The sequence below is a fragment of the Danio aesculapii genome, chromosome 23 (genome assembly GCF_903798145.1).
Source record: "Danio aesculapii chromosome 23, fDanAes4.1, whole genome shotgun sequence".
Lineage (NCBI taxonomy): Eukaryota > Metazoa > Chordata > Actinopteri > Cypriniformes > Danionidae > Danio > Danio aesculapii.
In genome coordinates this window covers 49,374,295-49,397,363 of record NC_079457.1, presented here as the reverse complement: position 1 = coordinate 49,397,363, position 23,069 = coordinate 49,374,295, and the positions used below count along the sequence as shown (strand labels likewise).

Below are 23,069 nucleotides of genomic sequence, written 5' to 3'. Positions count from 1 at the left end.
GACATCTACTGGACATATACTAGACATCCATTAGACATGTACTAGATATCTATTAGCCATCTACTAGACATCCATTAGGCATGTACTAGACATCTATTAGACATCTATTAGACATCTATTAGACTTCTATTAGACATCTATCGTGTGTGTCTGTTTTTTAAGGTTTAATAAAGGAGAAAGAAAAAAAGTGGATTTTGACAGAAAAAAATACAGAGCTAGAACTAACAATTCAATTATCTATTCCTAAATAATTAATTAATTAAAGAACAAACATAAAAAAATTTAATTGATATTTCAGTTTACCCACTCGATAATTGTTCATATGTGACTTATTTACTTGCTTGATTCAAATAAAGTGAAGTGTGATGACATTTTGAATTACTTGATATTTATATCATTTAATACTTTCAGTTTATGTTTCAGGTTTTTTTGTAATTTTGTCATTTTATTTAATGTTTTAGTGAATTATGAAATTTTGAACAATATTCATATTAGTGTTAGTATAGGTTAATTGTTTAATGTGTGTTTCTCTATTGTTTTATTTGCAACACAATTTATTATGCAACAGGATAGCAATTGTTTTCATGCACCAAAAATAAAACTTTATAATGTTTTATTTTATAACAATTTAAATATTAATTAGAAGATAAATATTTTATTGTTCAGTTTTGTGATTGTTTTAAAATATCCTAATTTACTATAACAGTGGTGCAGTTATGATGCATAGACGCATGCCATGCAATATGTGCCAAAGAATTTAATACATGCAGTTTATCCACGTTTTCATGATTTATTGCTGATAAAGTATTTACATAAACGTCAGTGCCATCATAAAAGAACCATGATAAAAATGTTCAACGAGACTTTTATTTGAACTCTCACAACGTGTTGTGAAAGGAAGTAAATGACGGAATTTGATTCTGACTTCGCGCTTTCTGTTTGACATAAACAGAGTAATCATTGATGCTGTCTAACATTAATGTTCATTTTTAATCATTATGTTGCTGTTTAGAAAGTGATACAGAAGGTATGTTACGTTTATTGACGTTATGAGTGCTAAAAGCGTATTTATTTTAATAAAGCGAGTACAAGCGAAGCAAAAGTATAGTAATGTTTAATGTATTTTATCCTGACCTGTAGATTGAAAGTGGAATATTACTGTACCACTATATCTAATTATAGGCTGTATTTATATTAAAATGTATTCTGATTGTTATTAATGATTGTCATATGCTCATTAACATTGTTTTGATAGGGCTGGTTTAATGTGTGTGTTACTGTACTGTCAGACTGACCTTTATTATGACATGCAGTGTTTGTTATGATTAGGAGACGTCATTAAAACTATTAATTATTTCACAGAGACTCAGAAAAGACTATATTGGGCTTGTTAAAGGCATAGTTTACCAAAAAAATCTACATTATCTCATCATTTACTCTTCCTCAAGCGGTTTTAAACCATTATGAGATTCTTTCTTCTGTTGAACACAAAAGAAGATACTTTAAAGAATGCTGGGTAGTTGGAAAAACAAATACTATGGACGTCAATGAGGATGTTTTTCTAAATATGTTGTTTTGTGTTTAATAGAAGAGAGAAACTCACAATGGTTTAAAACCACACGAGGGAGAGCAAATAATGAGGTAAAGTTCTTTTTTTTTTGGTTAGCTATGCCTTTAACAAACTCAGTATAGTCTTTTCTGAATCCCTGTGAAATAATTTAATAGTTATAATGACGTCTCCTAATCATGACAAACACTGCACATCATAATAAAGGCCAGTCTAACTCAAGTGAGGAGTGAGTAAACGATGACTGAATGTTCATTATTGGATGAACTCTCTCTTTAAGATTGTGTTTCTCTGCTGTTTTCTTTTGTAACGGACCTCTGAAGAACCCAGAAAATGCCTTACTTTGGTTCGGAGGAGACGGTAAAGGAGCTTAAACGTGCTCTGTCCAATCCCAATGTTCAAGCAGACCGTCTCCGCTACAAGAGCTACATCACTAAAGTCATCAGGTCTGTGAAGGGATCATTAGGGGATTATTAGTAGGGCTGCATGATATCGGCCAAATCTGACGTTGCCATATTTAGTTTTACTGTGATTCATATTGCGATATGAGTATAATGTCACCAAATTATTTAAAGAGCTCTATTAGGAAAGATTTCCTTATTTTAGATCGACTGGGATGATTCTATGCCATTGATCTGCATAAAGTATAATAAATTACAAGCAAAAACAAATAAATAGAGAGCTTTATGGTTTTCTGGGAAGTCTAACAGGATTCAAGTACAGAAGTTTAACAATCAAATATAAAATAACATGGTCATCATAGTTTAAATAATACAAAAATAATCATTTTTAACAATATCTGCATCTTTTAATCTTTGTTAAATAATCTAATCCTGCAGTGTGACTCCTGTAGAGACACACATTGCGATATCGATGCTCAAGTGATATATTGTTCAGCCCTAATGATTATCATCTGCTCACTCTCATATGTTTTATAACTCTCTGAAACTGACCCATTTAGGCTTTGATCCAAATTGCATTTGTTGCATAATAAATCCTGTTTAAAGGGTTATTATCATCTACTTACATGTCATTCATTCATTCATTCGTTTTCTTCTCAGCTTAGTCCCTTTATTAATCTGGGGTCGCCACAGCGGCCACAGTGGTTAGGGTAATTAGGTAAGTTATTGTATAACAGTGGTTTGTTCTGGAGACAATCCAACACTAATATTGCTGAAGGGGGCTAATAATATTGACCTTAAAATGGCTTTAAAACTATTAAAAACTGCTTTTATTCTAGCCCAAATAAAACAAATAAGACTTTCTCCAGAAGAAAAAATATTATCAGACATACTGTGAACATTTTCTTGCTCTGTTCAACATCATTTGGGAAATATTTACCAAAGAAAAAAAAATCAAAGATATATACACACACAGTGCTCAGCATAGATGAGAACACCCTCTTTTGAAAATTAATATTGTTATCTGTTTCTCTGTGAATCATTTTAAAGTTTCTCTTGATTTAATTTAATATAAATGTAATGTAATTTACCCCTAACATATTAATTTGTGCATAGTAATGTTTGTACTGTGATCTTCAGCGTTTTTGTTTGATTAGTTGATCAGTTTTGACTTTAGTACTGACTAATCTAATGTATCTGCACTAATATATGACTGTAAAGCATCCTGTAGACAATACTAGTGTAAAGAGAGATCTGTGAGGGGTGTAGCGTGTGTGTGTGTGTATATATACATGTGTGTACGTCTGTATATACAGCTGAAGTCAGAATTATTAGCTCTCCTTTTATTTATTATTTTAAATACTTCCCAAATGATTCAGGATTTTCTCACAGTATTTCCTCTAATATTTGTTGTTCAGGAGAAAGTCTTATTTGTTTTATTTCAGCTAGAATAAAAGCAGTTTTTAATAGTTTTAAAGCCATGTTAAGCTCAATATTATTAGCCCCCTTCAGCAATATTAGTGTTGGATTGTCTCCAGAATAAACCACTGTTATACAATGACTTGCCTAATTACCCTAACTTTACCCTAATTACCCTAGTGAAGCCTTTAAATGTGACTTTAAGCTGAATACTAGTGTCTTGAAGAATATCTAGTCTAATATTATGTGCTGTCATCATGATGAAGAGAAAAGACATCAGTTATTAGAGATGAGTTATTAAAGCTATTATGATTAGAGATGTGCTGGAGAAATCTGCTCTCTAATAAACAGATAAATAAATAAACAAATAAATAAACAGGGGGTGAATAATTCTGACTTAAATAATAAAGTGATTTCCATGTAATGTTATTTGTTTATATCCTCATAGGTACATGACGCAGGGTCTGGATGTCTCTGCTTTATTCATGGACATGGTGAAAGCCAGTGCCACGGTGGATATCGTTCAGAAGAAACTTGTATATCTGTACATGTGCACTTATGCCAGCGATAAGCCTGACCTGGCTCTGCTGGCCATCAACACACTGCGGAAAGACTGTGCTGATCCCAATCCCATGGTGCGCGGCCTGGCCCTGAGAAATATGTGCAACTTCAGGTGTGTATTGTCTGACTCTTTCATTGTTTTGACCTATGCTGCGTCCCAATTCACCTACATATACTACACTCTGGCAATCACCTAGTAACACTCCTAACAACCTGGATCAACCTGACAACCTTGAGAACAAAACAACAGCCCAGCAACCATCTAAGACACACTGGCAATCACCTAGTAACGCCCCCTGACTTCCTGGAATACAGCTACATCCAAGCAATGACCTTGAAGACTACCAGTTGCCCTTGAAACACTCTAATAAGTAACACCTTAGCGACTACTAAGAAGAACATCTTATAAATCACTTAGCAACACCCTAGCAACTATTACAAACACAGCTGCCTAGCAACCGTCCTAGACATCATAGTAATCATCTCCGGAACAACACTACTACAACATTAAAGCAATGACTCTGAACAGTCTAACTGCTGGCCTTACAACACTCTAAACAAAGCAACACCCTAGTAACCATCTAATATACACTGTCAATCACCTAGTAACGCTCCTGACAACCTGGAACACAACCACAACATTCAAGCATTGACCTCTAACACTCCACCAGTTGCCATTGAAACACTCTAATAAGTAACACCTTAGCAACTACCCAGAAGAACATCTTATAAATCACTTAGCAACACCCTAGCAACTATTACAAACACAGCTGCCTAGCAACCGTCCTAGACATCATAGTAATCATCTCCGGAACAACACTACTACAACATTAAAGCTATGACTCTGAACAGTGTAAATGCTGGCCTTACAACACTCTAAACAAAGCAACACCCTAGCAACCGTTACTCAACTAGCAACGCCCCTGACAACCTGGAACACCACAACAACATCCAAGCAATGACCTTTAACCCTGCAAGTTGCAATTGAACTTGCTGCAGGTCAGATTTGACACCACATAAGGAGTGCTTATTAACTCTAAACATTCATATGTTTGCTTATTATTACTGTTTTAAGTTTGTTTGTTGTTTATGTTAGTTTCGTTTATGTATTTATTTCATTTCTTGTGATTTAAAAAAATAAATTGTTACAATAATTATTTCAGTAAACAAATTTGTTCTTTGCCCCATAAGTTGTAGTCTTAGTTTTGGTTTTTGTTTACTGAAATAGCAAATTAAGATAATACAGAGCAAGTTTTATGTTTAAATAGAAAAGACTGAAGCGTTTGGCGCCATCTACTGCCCCAGCTCAGATTTCACACCACAGAATGAGTGCTTATTAACTCTGAAAGACATTAGTTTTGCTAATTATTATTTTATTTCACTTAATTTTTTGGCTCTTGATGATTTTTAAATTAGTTTGAGTTTTTCACTTATTGTGATTAAAATAAAATGAGTTAACGTAAATGTTTTTGGACCAATCGTTTTTAGTCTTCATTTGGATTTTCGTTTACTGAAATAACCTTTTTGGCAAATTAAGAAAATATAGAACAGGTTTTCTGTTTTTATAATGAAGATGTCTATATAATCCTGCTCTTTTATCATGTGTTTGGCGCCATCTACTGGTTTTTCTAAACAGCCGCAGCTCATATTTTACACCACAGAATGATTTTTTTGCTTATTTTTTTGTTAATTCCAGTTAGTTTTTTCATGTTAGTTTAGTTTTAGTTTTTTTATCTCCATGAAATACTGTAATATTACAGTGTTTATAAACAAACATATTCTCATGATGTTAACTGATATTATGGCAGTGAGATTTGCATCAGCATTTTGTTTTCAACAACATATTCTAACCATATTAAAATCAAGGTAATGCACATGCCCACAGTGTTTCTGTCTTCTTTAATAAACACTGACAGATCTGCGTGTCCTGTGTTTACACTCGATTTTTGGCTTGTTTTTCCAGAATGCCAGGAATGACAGAGTACATAGAGCAGCCCATTGTTGCTGGTCTGCGGGACAAAGCCAGCTACGTGAGGAGAGTCGCTGTGCTTGGTTGTGCCAAAATGCACAGTCTACAGCCCAACACGGAGATAGGTGAATTGTACCCCATATTATGATGTGATAATTATTAGTTAATCATTTTTAATCAATGACAAGACACACGAATAATGCAGCATTTAGTTTCTCAACAAGGAATGGTGTGGGCTCAGCAGCATTCCATTGATTCTGACCTAAATATATCTTTCTTTCAACGTCGTGTTTTGGTGAATTCAAACATTTTATCATCAGTCAAAACAAAGACTACTCTGTTTGTTCTATTAATACTGAGGTATTTCCTGTCCTAGGGACTTTACATGGCCTTCCAATTAATCTTTCCCTAGCGTTTCTGCATTGTTTTACAGTATGAGAGGCCCTTCCGGTTTGAGGAAGTTTTATTAAAGAGACAGGAACACATATTCTCTTATCATGTGGTTGAGCTACATAACTCTGATGGTGAAACAGTATTAGAATATCTATATAAAGAGCTCAGACTGCACTGTTTTCAGACTGCTTTAGTCTTTTCTTACTGGTTATCTTCAGTTTTCAATCGTATTCTTGTGTAACAACATGAAAAAGACTATCTGACACACAATAATAGCCTAAGCACACTAACAGTCACTTAGCAACACACACACAAACTCCACAAAACCACAACAGCATCCATGCAATGACCTTTAACACTCTACCAGTTACCACTGAAAGTAACACCTCCGCAACTAGTAAGAAGAACACCTTGTAGTATTATCATGAGTAGTTTCATCCTAAAATAGAGACTCTAGAGACTTTAGTAATCACTAAGCAACACAACAACCTTGAAATCATTCAAGATACCTTAACAGTCTCTTAGCGATGTCCTGACAACCATTCAGAACAAAGCGACAACTGTTGTGCAACACCCTGGCAATCTCATGGCAACACTCTTGCAACCATTTACAATACAAGCAGCAGTATAGCAATTACACAGAACACCTTACAGTTGCCTAGCAACACATTACAACCACTCACAACACAAAAAAGCAGCCTAGCAACACCCAATCAAGCAACAGCCTTGCAGTCACAAAGCATTCCTTTAGCAACGCTTGGAAAAAGCAACCTAGCAACCCATCAGAACACAAATAAAAACATCTTAGCGACACTCTAACAGCCTAGCAACAACCACACAATCACCCAGGACACCCTAGCATCCCTTAGCAGTGCCCTAGCATCCACTCTAAACACAAAACTACAGCCTAGCAACACCCTAACAAGCAAAAGCCTAGTAACAACCCCACAATCACCCAGGGCACCCTAGTATCACTTAGCAGTGCCTTAGCAACCACTCTGAACACAAAACTACAGCCTAGCAACAACCCCACAATCACACAGGATACCTTAGCAGCACCTAACAGTGTCTTAGCAACCACTCTGAACGCAATACAACAGCCTAGCAACACTTGAACAAGCAAGAGCCTAGCAACAACCCCACAATCACCCAGGACACACTAGCATCACTTGTCAGTGCCCTAGCAACCACTCTAAACACAGAAGTGCAGCCTAGCAACACCCTAACAAGCAAAAGCCCTGTAAAAACCCCAGAATCACCCAGTGGTTGCTAGGCTATTGACACTCTAACCAGCAAAAGCCTTGCAACAGCCTAGCAACAACCCCACAATCACCCATGACACATTAGCATCACTTAGCAATGCCCTAGCAACCACTTTGAGCATGAAACAACAGCCTAGCAACACTCTAACAAGTAACAGTCCAGCAGTAATACAGCACAGAGCAGGAAGAGTGTATGCAGTGTGGTGACTGACTGTACAGTGTGTGTGTGTGTTTCAGATGGCAGTCTAGTGAACGAGCTGTATGCCCTACTGAGGGACCCAGATCCAGTGGTGGTGGTGAATTGTCTGCGGGCCCTGGAGGACATCCTGAAGAATGAGGGTGGAGTGGTTATTAATAAACCCATCGCTCACCACCTGCTCAACAGGTCAGACGTTTCCCCTCACAGACACTCATGCTGTTTAGGAAATGTGAAAAATCTACACTGTAAATAATATCTGTTAATGAAGCAGAGCCATATTTCAGGATTTAGTGTGTTCTGTGTTTATTTACGGTGGTGAACTGCATTATGGGATGTTGATCTCTGCAGAAATAAACAAATAAAATAAACATGAATCAGAAAATAGGGAAAATTGATCATTTAGGGTTATTTTTGACTGTGCAGTTCATGCCAGGGAATCTTTTTTATGTTGTTTACATCTTTGTTTTGAATATGTGTAAGGGTACAGATGGTGATTGTTTCATACGTCTATCAGATATCACTGTGTAAAGTTTCACCAGTGCTGTTATTTAGTATCTGTATTACTATCTGTGCACTGTAATGCTATTAATATTGTTTATATTAATAATGATAAAAGCACATAATAATGACTAACTCTTCATATTAAAATGACACCATAAAATAATACAAATATTAAACATTTATACATGTTATTAAATTATATATATGAAATTATTACTCTAGTCATTATTGCTTTTATTACTATTACCATTAATAGTAATAGTTCATTCTTTCATTTTCTTTTCGGCTTAGTCCCTTTATTAATCAGGGGTCATCACAGCGGAATGAACCGCCAACTTATCCAGCACATGTTTTATGCAGCGGATGCCCTTCCAGTTGCATCCCAAAACTGGGAAACACCCATTCACTCTTGCACACACTCACATACACTATGGACAATTTAGCTTGTTCAATTCCCCTATAGCGCATGTGTTTGGACTGTAGGGGGAAACCGGAGCACCCGGAGGACTCGAAACAGCGACTTTCTTGCTGTGAGGCGATTGTGCTACACGCTGCGCCACCGTGCTGCCCTAATAGTAATAATCATAATAATAAATAATAATATTAGAGTGATTTCTGAAGGGGGCGTCACGGTGGTGCAGTGGGTAGCACGATCGCCTCACAGCAAGAAGGTCGCTAGTTCGAGTCCTGGCTGGGTCAGTTGGTGTTTCTGTGTGGAGTTTGCATGTTCTCCCCGTGTTGGCGTGGGTTTCCTCCAGGTGCTCCGGTTTCCCCCACAGTCCAAACACATGCGGTGTAGGGGAATTAAATAAGCTAATTTGTCCACAGTGTATGTGTGTGAAGGAGAGTGTATGGGTGTTTCCCAGTGTTGGGAAGGCTGGAAGGGCATCCGCTGCGTGAAACGTATGTTGGCGGTTCATTCCGCTGTGGCGACCCCTGCTTAAAAATGGGACTAAGCTGAAAAGAAAATGAATGAATAAATGAATGAATGACTACAAGGGTAAACATGAACTAGTCGAACCCTCAAACAGCCCCACACCCCACCCATCCCCTAAAAGGAGAATAAAACTAAGTGGTGCATAAAAACATAAATAAATAAGCCTGATATCATGAAAATAAAACTTAAAAACAGGTGTTTGGACGCATATTGAATGCTGTTCTGCTGTTTTCTACACTCAGACTAAAGGATCTGGACAGCTGGGCTCAGAGTGAAGTCTTGACGTTCCTGCTCCGCTACTGTCCTCGAAATGACGACGAGCTTTTCGACATCCTCAGCCTGCTAGACCCCTTTCTCCAGAGCGGCCAATCACATGTGGCCATCTCCACGCTCCGCCTCTTTCTCCATCTGGCCGCCACCCACCCCGCAGTCCAGGCCGACGCCCTGCTGTGCTCCAGTGCGCCCCTGCTGGCCACGTGTGGCGCTGCGTCCCGGGAGCTGCGCTTTGCTGGACTGTGCCACATTCAGCAGGTGATGCGCAGCCAGCCTGCGTTATTCAACACACACTACAAGCGCTTCTTCTGCGGGTACTCAGAGCCCAGTTACATTAAATTCAGGAAGATGGAGATCCTGGTGGCGCTGGTGAACGATGAGAACGTGGCGTTAGTGTTGGAGGAGATGAAGAGCTACTGTACTGATGTGTCTGCTGAACTGGCCCAGGCTGCCATCGCCGCTATTGGTAAAAATACACCTCACTGTTACAGCGAATACATGACTAGGATGCATCAGAGACACTTCTTTAGCTGTTACAAGATGTCATTATTATTATTATCACAGCGGAATGAACTGCCAACTATTCCAGTGCATGTTTTACACTGCGGATGCCCTTCCAGCTGCAACCCAGTACTGGGAAACACCCATACACACTTATTCACACTCATACAATACGGCCAGTTTGTTGATTAATTCCCCTATAGCGCATGTGTTTGGACTGTGGGGGAAACCGGAGCACCCGGAGGAAACCCACACCAACACGGGGAAAACATGCAAACTCCGCACAGAAACACCAACTGACCCAACTGGGACTCGAACCAGAGATCTTCTTGCTTTGAGGACACAGTGCTAACCACTAAGCCACCCTGTTGAAGTTGTTATCAGTTCATCTGCTGGCTTTCTGTTTCTCCTAAGTGTGTTTTATGAACTGCACATGTTTCTTTCTGGTGTCCAGGGCGTATAGGGCGAACATACAGCGAGAAGTGTCTGGATATCCTGACCGGCCTGCTGGCACTAAAGCAGGACCACATCACATCCGGTACGAGAACAGACACACCTCTGCATGATTTTATCTAATAGTTAGAGGGACAGTTCACCCAAAGATCATCATGTACTCTCCTTTTACTTGTATTAAACCTTTATGAGTTTCTTTCATCTGTTCAACACAAATGAAGATATTTTGAAGAATGTTGGAAACCGGTAAACAGATGAAAATGTGTTAAACAGGTTATAAAAGAATGAAAGAGAACAGAGAGACACACTAGTGTGATGTGTGTGCCCCAGCACAGTGCTCATTCAGTAAAGGCACAGCTAAACTGATGTGTGTTCAGTCTACATGTGAATGTGTCTAATGTTGGAGCACATCTGATCATTTCTGGAAGCTGATTCCAGCAGCAGGGGGCGCTGTTAGTAGCTGATTCCCCCTGCTCTGACTGAACTCTTGGAGATTCTATATGATCCTAAAGATCTGTTGGGTTTGTGTTCAGTCAGCATATCTGTAATATATTGAGCTCCTTTAGTGAATTATAGAGCAGTAATAATACTGTAAACTCTATTCTGAATGTAACTGTTAGTCAGTGTAGAGACCTGAGGACAGGTGTGATGTGCTCTGATGTCCTGCTTCTGGTCAGAATCCTGGCCGCAGCGTTCTGGATGAGCTGCAACTGTCTGACTTTATAGGTAGGCCAGTGAGGAGTAGTCCGTTACAGTAATCCACCCTGCTGCTGATAAAAGCATCAACAAGTTTCTCTGAGTCGTCACTGGAAACAAAGCATCTGATTCCTACTATAGAATTTTTCCTATTATAGTTATCCTACAATGCAAGTTAATGGTTACTCTGGTTTTCAGCATTCTTCAAAATATCTTCTTTAATGTTCAACTGAAAAAAGAAACTCATTAAAGGTTTGAAACCACTTTAATGAGAGTAAATAAAGAGTAATTTAAACAGTTTTGGTGAACTATTCCTTTATTAAATTACAAAATAAGTGACAGATCGGTCCAGTTAATAATATTTCAGTATTTTCTTCTTGTTTTTCTCATGGGAGGATGTACTCTTAGTGTTACTGGGTAACCATTTACCTCCACAGTATTCGTTTTTCCTATTATGGAAGTCAATGGTTACCGGTTTACAGCGTCATTCAAAATAACTTCACTTGTGTTTAACAAAAAAGAAAAAAACTCATAAAGGTTTAAAAACACTTGAGAGAGAGTAAATAGAGAGTAATTTTTCATTTGTGGGTGAACTGACCCTTTATTAAGTAAAAATAAGTGACAGAACCGTTCACTTAATAACATTTCAGTTTTTTTCAGGAAGAAGGACGAACTGTGTGTGTTACTGGGTAACCATTGACTTCCACAATATTTGTTTTTCCTACAATGGAAGTTAATGGTTACCGGATTTCAGCATTCTTCAAAATATCTCAAAATATCATTTGTATTTAACAAAAAAAAGAAACTCATAGACGTTTAAAACCACTTGAGGGAGAGTAAATAGAGAGTCAATTTTCATTTTTAGGTGAACTGACCCTTTAATAAGTTACAGAATAAAGGACAAAATAGTAATGTGTGTTACTGGGTAACCATTGTCTTCCACAGTATTTATTTTTCCTACTATAGAAGTCAATGGTTACCGGTTTCCAACATTCTTCAGAATATCTTCCGTAGTGTTTAACAGGTGAAAGAAACCCTTAAAGGTTTAAAACCACTCATAGAAGCGTATATAAGGAGTGCATTTTTACTTTTGGGTGAACTGACCCTTTATTATATTACAAAACAAGTAACTAAACAGTTCACTTAATAACATTTCAGCTTTTTCTTCTTCTTCCTGAGGGACGTACTGTATGTGTGCTTTACGGTTTGCTTTCCAGAGATATTTTAACAGGCTCTTTCTGCCTGGATGCAGGCTTTGTTTGCTAACAGACATTATCAGTTGACAGTATGGTCTGCTGCTTCCCTCTCGCTCTGTGTGTGTGTGTGTGTGTGTGCGTGTGTGTGTGTGTGTGTGTGTGTGTGTGTGTGTGCGTGTGTGTGTGTGTGTTTAGCTGTGATCCAGACCTTCAGGGATCTGGTGTGGTTCTGTCCTCAGTGTACAGCCGCTGTGTGTCTGACTGTCGAGTCCTGTGTGGATTATCCTCAGGATAGTGAGGTGAGGACATCATTTATTATCATACAGATGATTTTATTTTACTCTACAACAACAGCACATTTTCCTTTCACACTTTCTATTCAAACAGTCAAGCCTGAAATTATTCATTCCTCTGGTAAAATCTGATTTAAAGTCACTTTTATACAGCCAGCAGGGTTTTTTACCATAAATGACACACAGAAAATAAGACGATGTACAAGAGGCATCACTGTGGATATTAAAAAAATAATATTTCTAATAACTGATGTCTTTTCTCTTCACCATGATGACAGCACATAATATTAGACTAGATATTCTTCAAGACACTAGTATTCAGCTTAAAGTGACATTTAAAGGCTTCACTAGGGTAATTAGGGTAAAGTTAGGGTAATTAGGCAAGTCATTGTATAACAGTGGTTTATTCTGGAGACAATCCAACACTAATATTGCTGAAGGGGGCTAATAATATTGAGCTTAAAATGGTTTTAAAACTATTAAAAACTGCTTTTATTCTAGCTGAAATAAAACAAATAAGACTTTCTCCAGAAGAACAAATATTAGAGGAAATACTGTGAGAAATACTATGTTTATATAGTAATGTTTATATTTTAATAAATTATATGCAGTAATAAACATGTAAACGCTGCAAAATATTTCCCCACAAACTCAACTGACAGGCACACAATAAAAAAACACACATAAATAATGTAAATAAAAGTAATTAATAACACTAATATGCTTTTAATCAATGATTGCACTTCATCTGTCAGTATTTTAGTCTGTCTATCTACAGTGTTTGCATTTTTAAGTATGCTATGCTTCACACTAATATGGTCGCATTATGTTTAAATGTATGAATTTTAAATATAGTCTACAGTAATTTAGACAAAAGTTTGCTTTTGCCAAACATTTATAATAAAAAAAAGGTCAAATGTGGAGAATGCAAACATGATTTATTAATTTAATTACATATATCTGACTTTTAGCATCAGTTTATACAATAAACGTGTCGTAAAAATAAAAGTTTATCCATTTGTGAAAGTCTGGTCAGAATTCACAGTTCTTTATTTTTATGATTCAATTTTTATTTTCTTTTTCTTCAATAATTTCACAATACAATCAGTTTACACATTTTACCTCCTTTTAACATCCCCTTATCCCTCCCCTCCCCTACAGCGGCAGTGCTGTCATTAAATATTGCCATCATTAACGCAGTAAACACAAATACATATTTTAGACTCCATAGGTACAGTAACAATACAATAAAACATAAATAAATAAATAAATAAAACATAAATAAATAAATAAATAAAACATAAATAAATAAATAAATAAATAAATAAAACATAAATAAAACATAAATAAATAAATAAATAAATAAATAAATAAATAAATAAATAAATAAATAAATAAATAAATAAATAAATAGATAAATAAATAAATAAAACATAAATAAATAAATAAATAGATAAATAAATAAATAAATAAAACATAAATAAATAAATAAATAAATAAAACATAAATAAATAAATAAAACATAAATAAATAAATAAAACATAAATAAATAAATAAATAAAACATAAATAAATAAATAAAACATAAATAAATAAATAAATAGATAAATAAATAAATAAATAAACATAAATAAATAAATAAATAAATAAAACATAAATAAATAAATAAATAAATAAATAAATAGATAAATAAATAAATAAAACATAAATAAATAAATAAATAGATAAATAAATAAATAAATAAAACATAAATAAATAAATAAATAAATAAAACATAAATAAATAAATAAAACATAAATAAATAAATAAAACATAAATAAATAAATAAATAAAACATAAATAAATAAATAAATAAAACATAAATAAATAAATAAATAAAACATAAATAAATAAATAAATAAATAAAACATAAATAAATAAATAAAACATAAATAAATAAATAAAACATAAATAAATAAAACAAATAAATAAATAAATAAAATAAATAAATAAATAAATAAAAATAAAATAAAATAAAATAAAATAAAATAAAATAAAATAAAATAAAATAAAATGAAAATAAAAAGATAATTATATTTTTGGTATGCCATTGGTTAAGCCATTCTTGAAATGATGGTGGACCTACTGAACGCACAGTTCTGTATGTTTAAATAAAGTGTACTCACTCAGGACTGGAGACCATAAGCATTCACAATAAGCATTCATCTATTTACTGACATGAAGTAATTTTGAACAGTTCTTGTACAGCATTTATTAATCATAGATCAACATTTACTTATGCATTATTAACACCCAAATTCATGCTTGTCAGCATTAGTTAATGCACCATGAGTTAACATGAACTAACAAGGAAAGACTGTGTTTTCATTACCTAACATGATCAAATACTGCAGTAAATGTATTGTTGATTGTTTGTTGATGTTTGTAAATGCATTAAAAGAATACAACCTTATTGTAAAGTGTTACCTAATAATGAAATCACATTGATGTAGTTTGCATGGAGATGGTACAGTACGGTATGGTTTAAAAAAGCATGCTCTTTCATACCTGTTTACAAAGCTTTGTGTTTTCCACACCCTCAAAACACACCAGAGTCATGCACAGTAAATAATCTGCTAAATTACATGTAAAATACACAGTTGTGTAGATGTAAATGGTGTAAATGTCCCCTTCACACCTCATCGAAACACACATCTATCACTCAGAGTCTTCAGTAGATTATCAGGTCAGAGTCTGCACATGGAGCTTAATCAACTTCCGCCAGAGAGAAACAGATGCCTCAAATTAGCTTCACAGAGCAGAAAGAGCAGCAAGCACAGAGCAGCCTGTCATACATGTCTTCAGAATATTCATTTAGGCCAAAACCCAAACCCAAGCATGTCTAATTGAGTAAATGTCCACCAAATTAATCTAATCTGACCATACATGCGCTGCAGAACACTTCAGGTCATTAGAGAGTAGCAGTGTATGAATGCTGTGATAAGTCTAAGGTGCTAAATAAGAGTTATTATTGTAGTCTAATAGAAATGCAGTTGTTGTTACCCTTTACTCATCATTATAATCATGCAGGTTTACTGTGTGCTCTTATGACAGCTTATATAAACAAATAGTGGAGCATTATAATCTAAATCTGCTCCGTAAAGCACTAAAATCAGGAAAAGTTCATTCATTTTCCTTTGGCTTAGTCTCTTAATTATCAGGAATCACCACAGCGGAATGAATCGTTAACTATTCCAGCATGTGTTTTACTTCCAGCCACAACCCAGTACTGGGAAACACCCATTCACACTCATTCACACTCATACACTACGGCCAATTTAGTTGATCAGTTCCCCTATAGCGCATGTGTTTGGACTGTGGGGGAAACCGGAGCACCCGGAGGAAACCCACACCAACACAGGGAGAACATGCAAACTCCACACAGAAACACCAACTGATCCAGCCGGGACTCAAACCAGCGACCTTCTTGCTGTGAGGCCACAGTGCTAACCACTGAGCCACTGTGCCGCCCCTGGAGAAATCTACATAGAAAATAATGTCACTTCTAAAGACTTCCTAGGAGAAAATGAACCCCTGAACCACATAATAAACGAACATTACTAGCTTAATAAACTCCTCATTAGTATTCATGAGTACTTTAATAATCGGCAGTAGTTCAGAGCATGAGCTGTGAGCTAATCTAAAGTGTCCCGGTGAGGGTAAGATGTGTTGTGTTTCTCAGGGAAAGCAGGCTCTGTTGTGGCTGCTGGGCGAGCATGCGGATCAGATCAGCAGCGCCCCCTATCTGCTGGAGGTCTACATCGACGGGCTGAAGACGGAGCTGTCTGCGGCGCTGAAGACGGAGATACTGACCGCAGCACTCAAGATGTTCCTGAGACGCCCTGCTGAGACTCAAGACATGCTGGGCCGTCTGCTGCACTACTGCATAGGTGATAGAGGAGGACATGTCTGCCTGTCTGTGTGTATGATGATCTGTCTGTCTGTTGTTCTGTCTCTCTGTGCACATTGATTCATAAAGCCACTTTCTATCTAATTTGACCCACACACTGAAGTGTCTTCTGAGAAATGACCCTGAGATCCCCTCATTTCCTCTTCCTCTCACATATTTAGTCAAGAGCTTCTTGCGCCTGTGATTGATTTACTGTGAGTGTGTGTGTGTGTCTTCAGAGGAGGAGAGCGACATGTGTGTGCGGGATCGGGCTCTGCTGTACTACAGGCTTCTTCAGCGTGGAATTGAAGAGACAAGGAAGGTTGTGACGGGCCCTAAATCAGACCCATCTCTGAGTGTCCTTACTAGTGCACACGAGGAACCCGTCAGTCAGTGGGTCTCGACGTTCAACACACTCGGCCCTCTGTCTGCAGCAGACCTACAGCTTCACAACACTGCTGTATCAGCACCTGAACACGCTGACGACACTGCAGACACAGAGCTGCTCACAGGTACAGTGCAGAATCGGACATTCTCCCTTTGTACATGTCATCAGAGGGGGAAAGCCCCGCCCACTAGTCTCCATCTCATTAGCATAATCAGCAGCCCTGAGTGAGAAGCAGCCGTCTGTCCATTAGCCATTAGAGTGTTTGAGCTGCTGAAGATAATGTCAGCATAGACTAAGAGGATTCTAGATGTGGACTTTTAGATAAACAGAGACAGGAACGACATAGACTGACAGAAGACTGAACACACACTCACACTGAAGCACACATGCACAGCACTGACAACACACACACTGCTGTTCTACATCTATCACTAATGCTTGTAGCTCCGCCCTCTTCTGAAAAGAGCACAATCTCATTTGCATTTAAAGCGACAGTCACCAAAACACCACTATTAGGATGAGAGCCTGAAAGGGTCAGTTTCAGAGAGCTGGAGAACATTATCTGTGTGTATTCTCTGCTCAAACTCACACATACACACACACACACACACACACACACTCGAGAGACATCAGAGACGCCGTTTACATTCTCAATCCACCCTAATCATTCCTCATCAATCTTTCATCTCTAGTTTTGTGAAGTTCTGAATAAAACCGTAACGCTGCTCTCCACCATTGTGTCTCCGCCTGCCAGAACACGTCCCCGTCTCCATGTTGGACATCTCAGAAGCGGGTGTCAGCCTGTGTGCGGGTGCTGCTGTGTCCCCCGAGGCCTTTGAGCAGATGTGGCAGCAGCTGGAGGTCCTGCAGCGTCAGACAGTGTGTTTCTCTGGATGCGCGGCGGACACACTCCAGAGCGCCCTGCAGACGATGCACATCCAGACTCTGGCCTTCAGCCCGGCCCGCGCACTGCCCTGGAGGGCCTACATCTACAGCAGGGGCTCCGGGACGCTCATCCTGGCAGAACTGCTGCATGATGACCCGGAGGCGCTGATGGTGACTGTAAAACAGCAGCCAGAACACCAGCAGACCGTCACTGCATTCATCAGTGTGGTGCAGAGCGTCCTGCAGACTCTCAATACAGGACACACATGAGGATGCACAAGTGTTTAAGTGATGAGTTGTTTATTTGCTAAGAGGCGACTCTAATAAAAGAAGTAAACCTTTGGATCAACTTTAAAAAACTTGTTACTGTAACAGAGGAATGGGGGGGGGGGGAACTGGAGCATACAGGTAATCCAAAGAGTAGTAAGATAACCAGGTGAATGGTCAGGACAGGCGGCAAAACAACATGAACAATAAACTAAACTAGGATCAAAAACACAGACAGACAGGAAAAATGCTTAAGTAATGCTCTACTAGGAAACAAGACTCAGCAAAGATGTGTGTGCTGGGTTTAAAGTGCAGGCAATCAGACATCATGAGACTCAGCTGTGTGAGAGTAATCAGGGGTGATCTGGAACTGGTGTGTGTGTGAGGTGCATGATGGGATATGTAGTTTAGTTCAGTGGCAATTTTGTAGTTGAGAGTGTATTCCAGCAATCTGCAAAGGCTAATCATTTTTTCATTCATTCATTCATTTAGTTGATCAGTTCCCCTATAGCGCATGTGTTTGGACTGTGGGGGAAACCGGAGCACCTGGAGGAAACCCACACCAACACGGGGAGAACATGCAAACTCCACACAGAGACACCAACTGATCCAGCCGGGACTCAAACCAGTGACCTTCTTGCTCTGAGGTGTTAATGCTACCCACTGCGCCACCGTGATGCCACTTCATTATTATTATTATTATTAATAATGTTAAAATTCTTCCCAAAAGCTAGCACAGCATCCCAGCATTCATCTGTGTGCTGCAGAGCATCCTGCAGACTCTCAACACGAGATGAAGATCCACAGGCATTCAAATGCTGTATTGTTTATTTAGATCATCTAAAACATATGCTGGATAAGTTGGCGGTTCATTCCGCTGTGGCGACCCTAGATAAATAAGCCGAAAAGAAAATGAATGAATGAATAAACATGGGACGCATATGAAGTTTACTATATTGTTTATGTAGATAGTTTAATCTATTGAGCGCCCATGAGGAGACATAATCGCTCCGCTATTGAATTGCTTACTTAGACCAGGGGTGCCTGATCAAACTTGGAGGGCTGGTGTCCTGCATAGTTTACTTCCAACCTCAATCAGACACACCTGAACCAGCTAATCAAGCTCTTACTAGGTATGCTAGAAACTTTCAGGCAGTTGTGTTGAAGGAAGTTGAGGTAAACTGTGCAGTTTGGACATCCCTGACTTAGATTGTCTAAACTAAGAGACGCCCTTGAAGATACACAAGTGTTCAGCTGTGGTGTTGTTTGCTTAGATCGTCTAATGGTGTTTCAACAAAAACATTTGAACATGTGCAGTAAAGAAAACAGGGATGGAATAGGATCAACTTAAAAAATCTAATTAATATTAAAAAATCTGTCCTGCAGACTCTCAATACGGGACACATGTGAAGATACACAAGCTGTAACTGTTGTATTGTTTTTTTTAGATCGTCTAGACACAGGACACCCATGAAGTTTACCATATTGTTTACTTAAACTGTCTAAAAGCGTCTCAACCAAAACAAACACACACACACACCACTGGAAGACTGGAACTGGAAGACTAGTCAGGATAGAGGGAAAGATGAATGACAGCTGTGATAAGCATACATAAAATCTCCTTCATCTTCACGACACGTGTCATATCATGATTATAAAGGTGTCATGACAGTCTTATGAACACCCCTGCAATTAAAGTGTTACCAACATGTCCAGTTGATCTCTTCAGTGTGTTTATTAATGAATAATTCCGATAATAAACATGTGCAGGCTTTCATTTAGCATCTAATGCATTGCTTGCCTGTTCAGTGATTGCATCTTTTTCCATGTGGATATGATGTGTCACTTCAACACATTATGTCATGTCAACATGCGGTCGTGTCATAGATATGATCATTTTGAGATGATGTGAAGTTGTTTACTTGTTCTGAAATGTTTGTTTGTGTCTCGTTGCCCTAAAGGTGCGCTCTCAGCATTTCATCAGAATTACTGGAATTACAAGACTCTGACTGGATTCTGACTAGAGTTGTCAGCTCTGGTGTCATTAGTCTGTTTTTGGTAACACTACAGTTACTAGAGTTCGTTGTGTAAGGAAGAATTGGGTTGCTGCTAGAAGGGATACAGCTGTGGCTGGAAGTTAAAGAGAATTATATAAATATTCTTTCATTCATTTTCCTTCGGCTTAGTCACTTTATTCATCTGGGATTGCCACAGTGCAATGAACTGCCAACTTATCTAGCATATGTTTTACACAGCGGATGCACTTCCAGCTGCAACCCATCACTGGTGCACTTCCAGCTGCAACCCATCACTGGGAAACACCCATACACACTCATTCACTCATACACTGTGCCCAATTTACTTCATCAATTCCCCTTTATATTCACACTTTATAACTCAGAATTACGACTTTAACTCAGAATTACGACTTTATAACTCAGAATTACGACTTTATAATTCAGAATTACGACTTTATAACTCAGAATTACGACTTTATAACTCAGCATTACGACTTTATAACTCAGAATTACGACTTTAACTCAGAATTACGACTTTAACTCAGAATTACGACTTTAACTCAGAATTACGACTTTATAACTCAGAATTACGACTTTATAACTCAGAATTACGACTTTATAACTCAGAATTACGACTTTATAACTCAGCATTACGACTTTAACTCAGAATTACGAATATAACTCAGAATTACGACTTTATAACTCAGAATTACGACTTTATAACTCAGAATTATGACTTTATAACTCAGAATTACGACTATAATTCAGAATTACGACTTTATAACTCAGATTTACGACTATAACTCAGAATTACGACTTTATAACTCAGATTTACGACTATAACTCAGAATTACGACTTTATAACTCAGATTTACGACTATAATTCAGAATTACGACTTTATAACTCAGAATTACGACTTTATAACTCAGCATTACGACTATAACTCAGAATTACGACTTTATAACTCAGCATTACGACTATAACTCAGAATTACGACTTTATAACTCAGCATTACGACTATAACTCAGAATTACGACTTTATAACTCAGCATTACGACTTTATAACTCAGAATTACGACTTTATAACTCAGAATTATGACTTTATAACTCAGAATTATGACTTTATAACTCAGCATTACGACTTTATAACTCAGAATTACGACTTTATAACTCAGAATTATGACTTTATAACTCAGCATTACGACTTTATAACTCAGAATTACGACTTTATAACTCAGAATTATGACTTTATAACTCAGAATTACGACTTTATAACTCAGAATTACGACTTTATAACTCAGAATTACGACTTTATAACTCAGAATTACGACTTTATAACTCAGAATTATGACTTTATAACTCAGCATTACGACTTTATAACTCAGAATTACGACTTTATAACTCAGAATTACGACTTTATAACTCAGCATTACGACTTTATAACTCAGAATTATGACTTTATAACTCAGCATTACGACTTTATAACTCAGAATTATGACTTTATAACTCAGCATTACGACTTTATAACTCAGCATTACGACTTTATAACTCAGAATTATGACTTTATAACTCAGCATTACGACTTTATAACTCAGAATTACGACTTTATAACTCAGCATTACGACTATAACTCAGAATTACGACTTTATAACTCAGCATTACGACTATAACTCAGAATTACGACTTTATAACTCAGCATTACGACTTTATAACTCAGCATTACGACTATAACTCAGAATTACGACTTTATAACTCAGCATTACGACTATAACTCAGAATTACGACTTTATAACTCAGCATTACGACTTTATAACTCAGAATTACGACTTTATAACTCAGCATTACGACTTTATAACTCAGCATTACGACTTTATAACTCAGAATTACGACTTTATAACTCAGCATTACGACTTTATAACTCAGCATTACGACTTTATAACTCAGAATTACGACTATAACTCAGAATTACGACTATAACTCAGAATTACGACTTTATAACTCAGAGTTACGACTTTATAACTCAGCATTATGACTTTATAACTCAGAATTACGACTTTATAACTCAGAATTACGACTTTATAACTCAGCATTATGACTTTATAACTCAGAATTACGACTATAACTCAGAATTACGACTTTATAACTCAGAATTACGACTTTACAACTCAGCATTACGACTATAACTCAGAATTATGACTTTATAACTCAGAATTACGACTATAACTCAGCATTACGACTATAACTCAGAATTACGACTTTATAACTCAGCATTACGACTATAACTCAGAATTACGACTTTATAACTCAGAATTACGACTTTATAACTCAGCATTGCGACTATAACTCAGAATTATGACTTTATAACTCAGAATTACGACTATAACTCAGCATTACGACTATAACTCAGAATTAAGACTTTATAACTCAGCATTACGACTTTATAACTCAGAATTACGACTTTATAACTCAGCATTGCGACTATAACTCAGAATTACGACTTTATAACTCAGAATTACGACTTTATAACTCAGCATTACGACTTTATAACTCAGCATTACGACTTTATAACTCAGAATTACGACTTTATAACTCAAAATTACGACTATAACTCAGAATTACGACTTTATAACTCAGAGTTACGACTTTATAACTCAGCATTACGACTTTATAACTCAGCATTACGACTTTATAACTCAGCATTACGACTTTATAACTCAGAATTACGACTTTATAACTCAGAATTACGACTATAACTCAGAATTACGACTATAACTCAGAATTACGACTTTATAACTCAGAGTTACGACTTTATAACTCAGCATTATGACTTTATAACTCAGAATTACGACTTTATAACTCAGAATTACGACTTTATAACTCAGCATTATGACTTTATAACTCAGAATTACGACTATAACTCAGAATTACGACTTTATAACTCAGAATTACGACTTTACAACTC

The 23,069-nt window shown here is 36.9% G+C and overlaps 1 protein-coding gene across 1 annotated transcript; it reads left to right on the top strand.

Annotated features, from left to right (window-relative positions):
- The first annotated feature begins 934 nt into the window (after positions 1–934).
- On the top strand, positions 935–20,071 carry ap4b1 (adaptor related protein complex 4 subunit beta 1). Its single transcript, XM_056449647.1, has 11 exons — positions 935–1,027; positions 1,891–2,013; positions 3,836–4,060; positions 5,912–6,042; positions 7,810–7,957; positions 9,452–9,948; positions 10,438–10,521; positions 12,524–12,627; positions 16,342–16,549; positions 16,788–17,060; positions 17,691–20,071. Exons 2-11 carry the CDS (start codon positions 1,901–1,903, stop codon positions 18,089–18,091), a joined length of 2,184 nt encoding a protein of 727 aa, XP_056305622.1. The 5' UTR covers positions 935–1,027; positions 1,891–1,900; the 3' UTR covers positions 18,092–20,071.
- Positions 20,072–23,069: the final 2,998 nt, after the last annotated feature.